This window comes from Formica exsecta, unplaced genomic scaffold, assembly GCF_003651465.1.
Source record: "Formica exsecta isolate Colony F162 unplaced genomic scaffold, ASM365146v1 scaffold1831, whole genome shotgun sequence".
Classification (NCBI taxonomy): domain Eukaryota; kingdom Metazoa; phylum Arthropoda; class Insecta; order Hymenoptera; family Formicidae; genus Formica; species Formica exsecta.
The window spans coordinates 1-2,435 of NW_021849143.1; the positions used below are offsets into that span (position 1 = coordinate 1).

At 29.4% G+C, this 2,435-nt stretch overlaps 1 protein-coding gene across 1 annotated transcript in view; it reads left to right on the forward strand.

Annotated features, from left to right (window-relative positions):
• Positions 1-2,435, forward strand: part of LOC115233718 (pre-mRNA-splicing factor SYF1-like) — a 6,181-nt gene continuing 3,746 nt past the window's right edge. Inside the window, exons 1-5 of the mRNA XM_029804272.1 lie at positions 1-96; positions 281-872; positions 1,148-1,641; positions 1,740-1,888; positions 1,997-2,332. Coding sequence (XP_029660132.1) covers positions 1,495-1,641; positions 1,740-1,888; positions 1,997-2,332 — 632 coding nt within the window. The 5' untranslated portion in view covers positions 1-96; positions 281-872; positions 1,148-1,494. The remainder of the gene's footprint in view (positions 97-280; positions 873-1,147; positions 1,642-1,739; positions 1,889-1,996; positions 2,333-2,435) is intronic.

A 2,435-nucleotide genomic window follows, 5' to 3' on the forward strand; every position in this document is an offset into this window, starting at 1 on the left:
AATAACTGGAACAAAGCGTCGATGTTTGCGAATCTCTCTACTAGTGGTTATAAATATCGGATTTGCAAGTGATAATAATATTAATCGGACATGCAGGTAAGAAATTGATTTCTAAATGCATTTTTTTAAGTCGATACAAAAGATATGTAATTTTTTGCTATAAGTTTCAAGTTTTTTACTTAAACTTTTTTTTAGATCAAATCATGATTTTTACTATTTTCTACTTATAAAAAATGGATCTTTTGTTATGTAATATATTTGATATACTTTGTGTATATAGTATCAGATTGCAACAACTGGAGATTACCATGCTACATATGCTTTGCCATAATATCTATATGGTTTGCCATTGCTAAAATAATTACGTCGACGCCTGTATTTGCAAAAAGAAACAAAAAGAAACTTTTCATAAATATCGGAGGCACACTGTTGTTATTAGTCACTAGTAATATTGTATTTTTAATGATTTTTTTATTGACTTAAGTTCTTCTTTCAGGATAATTGGCATATTGGTAGCGATGTCGATAATGATTATCAATGAGACATCGCAGAGTCGGAGAATAATGGAAATTTTACGTTTAATCGTTACAAGCCTCGTATACACAGAATTTCTCGATGGTAGATACTGGATATTGTGGATTATTTTACTGACTACACCATTGTGCATTTGGTATTATCCAACAGAAACTAAGAGAAGAATGCTGGGCATAATGCTTGGATTTTTCTGTCCTCTTACATTATTGTCTGCGTCTTATGAGCCACTCTTCTTCATTATACTTACAATCAATTTACTTTGTTGGTTACAAGCCACTTCAAGGAGCTCAGGAAATACACAAAAGATTACAAAAGACTTGATCAAAGCAGCATTTTTTGTATCCTTTTAAAAAGATTTTTTTATTGTTACACAAGAATTTCCATGAAGAGTTGGTGATATTTATATCAGATATTTTTAATTAATTAGACAAATGAGAAAAATATAGATTATTAAATTAATATTGTAACTAAGGAATCTTGTATATTATTTAGACTCTTTCTAGGAAAACAAACTAAAATTTACCTGTTATCTTTAATTTTTTAACGATATTCTTTTAATTCATATGAGGCACATCTATTATCATTTATACATATCCTTAACATCTTATTATAGATGTTGTACATACTATTGTGTTTCTTCGGCACAGGTAATATGGCGAGCATCAGTTCGTTTGATCCATCTTGGACGCGTCACTTTGTTACTGTTTTTTCTCCATTTTTAATGACATCTTTAATACTTTTCAAACTTAGCATTCCCTTGATACTAGTCGGATGCGCGAGCTATTCACTAGAATCAGAATACAAGAAGCCTGTTTCTTTAGCCATTCTTTTTTTAGGCGATTGCATATCGCTACCTTTAATGCATTGTGTCACGCCGTACGGCAGTTGGCTCGACATCGGTAGCGCTATCAGTAAGTTTATTATCGCTCTTTCTCTTCCTTGTCTTTTTGTACTGTTGCGATGTCTTTCATATCCACTTATGGAATTGGATTTAAAACGATTCCGGATCGATTTACTACCTCAAAAAAGGCACATAGTATAATTTTATATATATATATAATTATAACAAGAGACATAACACACGACGAAGAAAATTTATATGCCTTTGTAAATATATTTATAATTTATAAAAATGTTTTATATTTATAATCACATAATATTATGTCTGTTAGTATGTATGTAACCTTAAAAATTTTGTTAAACAGAATGAGGAGGATTTACCATACGAGGAAGAAATTTTACAAAATCCATTTTCAGTTAAACATTGGCAACGCTATATCGATCACCTAAAAAATTCAAAGAGTAAGAATTTAAATGTAGTATATGAACGAGCGTTGAAAGAACTTCTAGGCAGGTAAAATCATTTTTTTCACGTTTTTTTTTTTAATGTGACTGCTTGTGCATTTACTTAACATTATCTATTATTTTAAATATTACTTATTATATTTATCATTTATTACAGTTATAAGTTATGGTATAATTATCTTCGACAACGTATGAGCCAGTTAAAAGATCGATGTATAACAGATCCGTTATATGAAGATGTTAATAATGCATTTGAACGTGCTTTGGTATTTATGCATAAAATGCCACGCATATGGATGGACTATTGTACACTAATGACTGAACAATGTTATATAACACGTCAGGTATTTGATCGTTCTCTTAGAGCACTTCCCATCACTCAGCATCATCGTATATGGCCATTATATATTAATTTCTTAAAGAAACATAATGTTTATGAGACTGCTGTCAGGGTCTTTAGAAGATATTTAAAGGTAAGAACACTAATATATTTTTAATAATACTAATATTTGTAACAATTTATATTATAATTAATACTATTATATATTTGTCATGTTTTTGATTAGTATAAATATATACGTTAAGAGTTGAGAAAA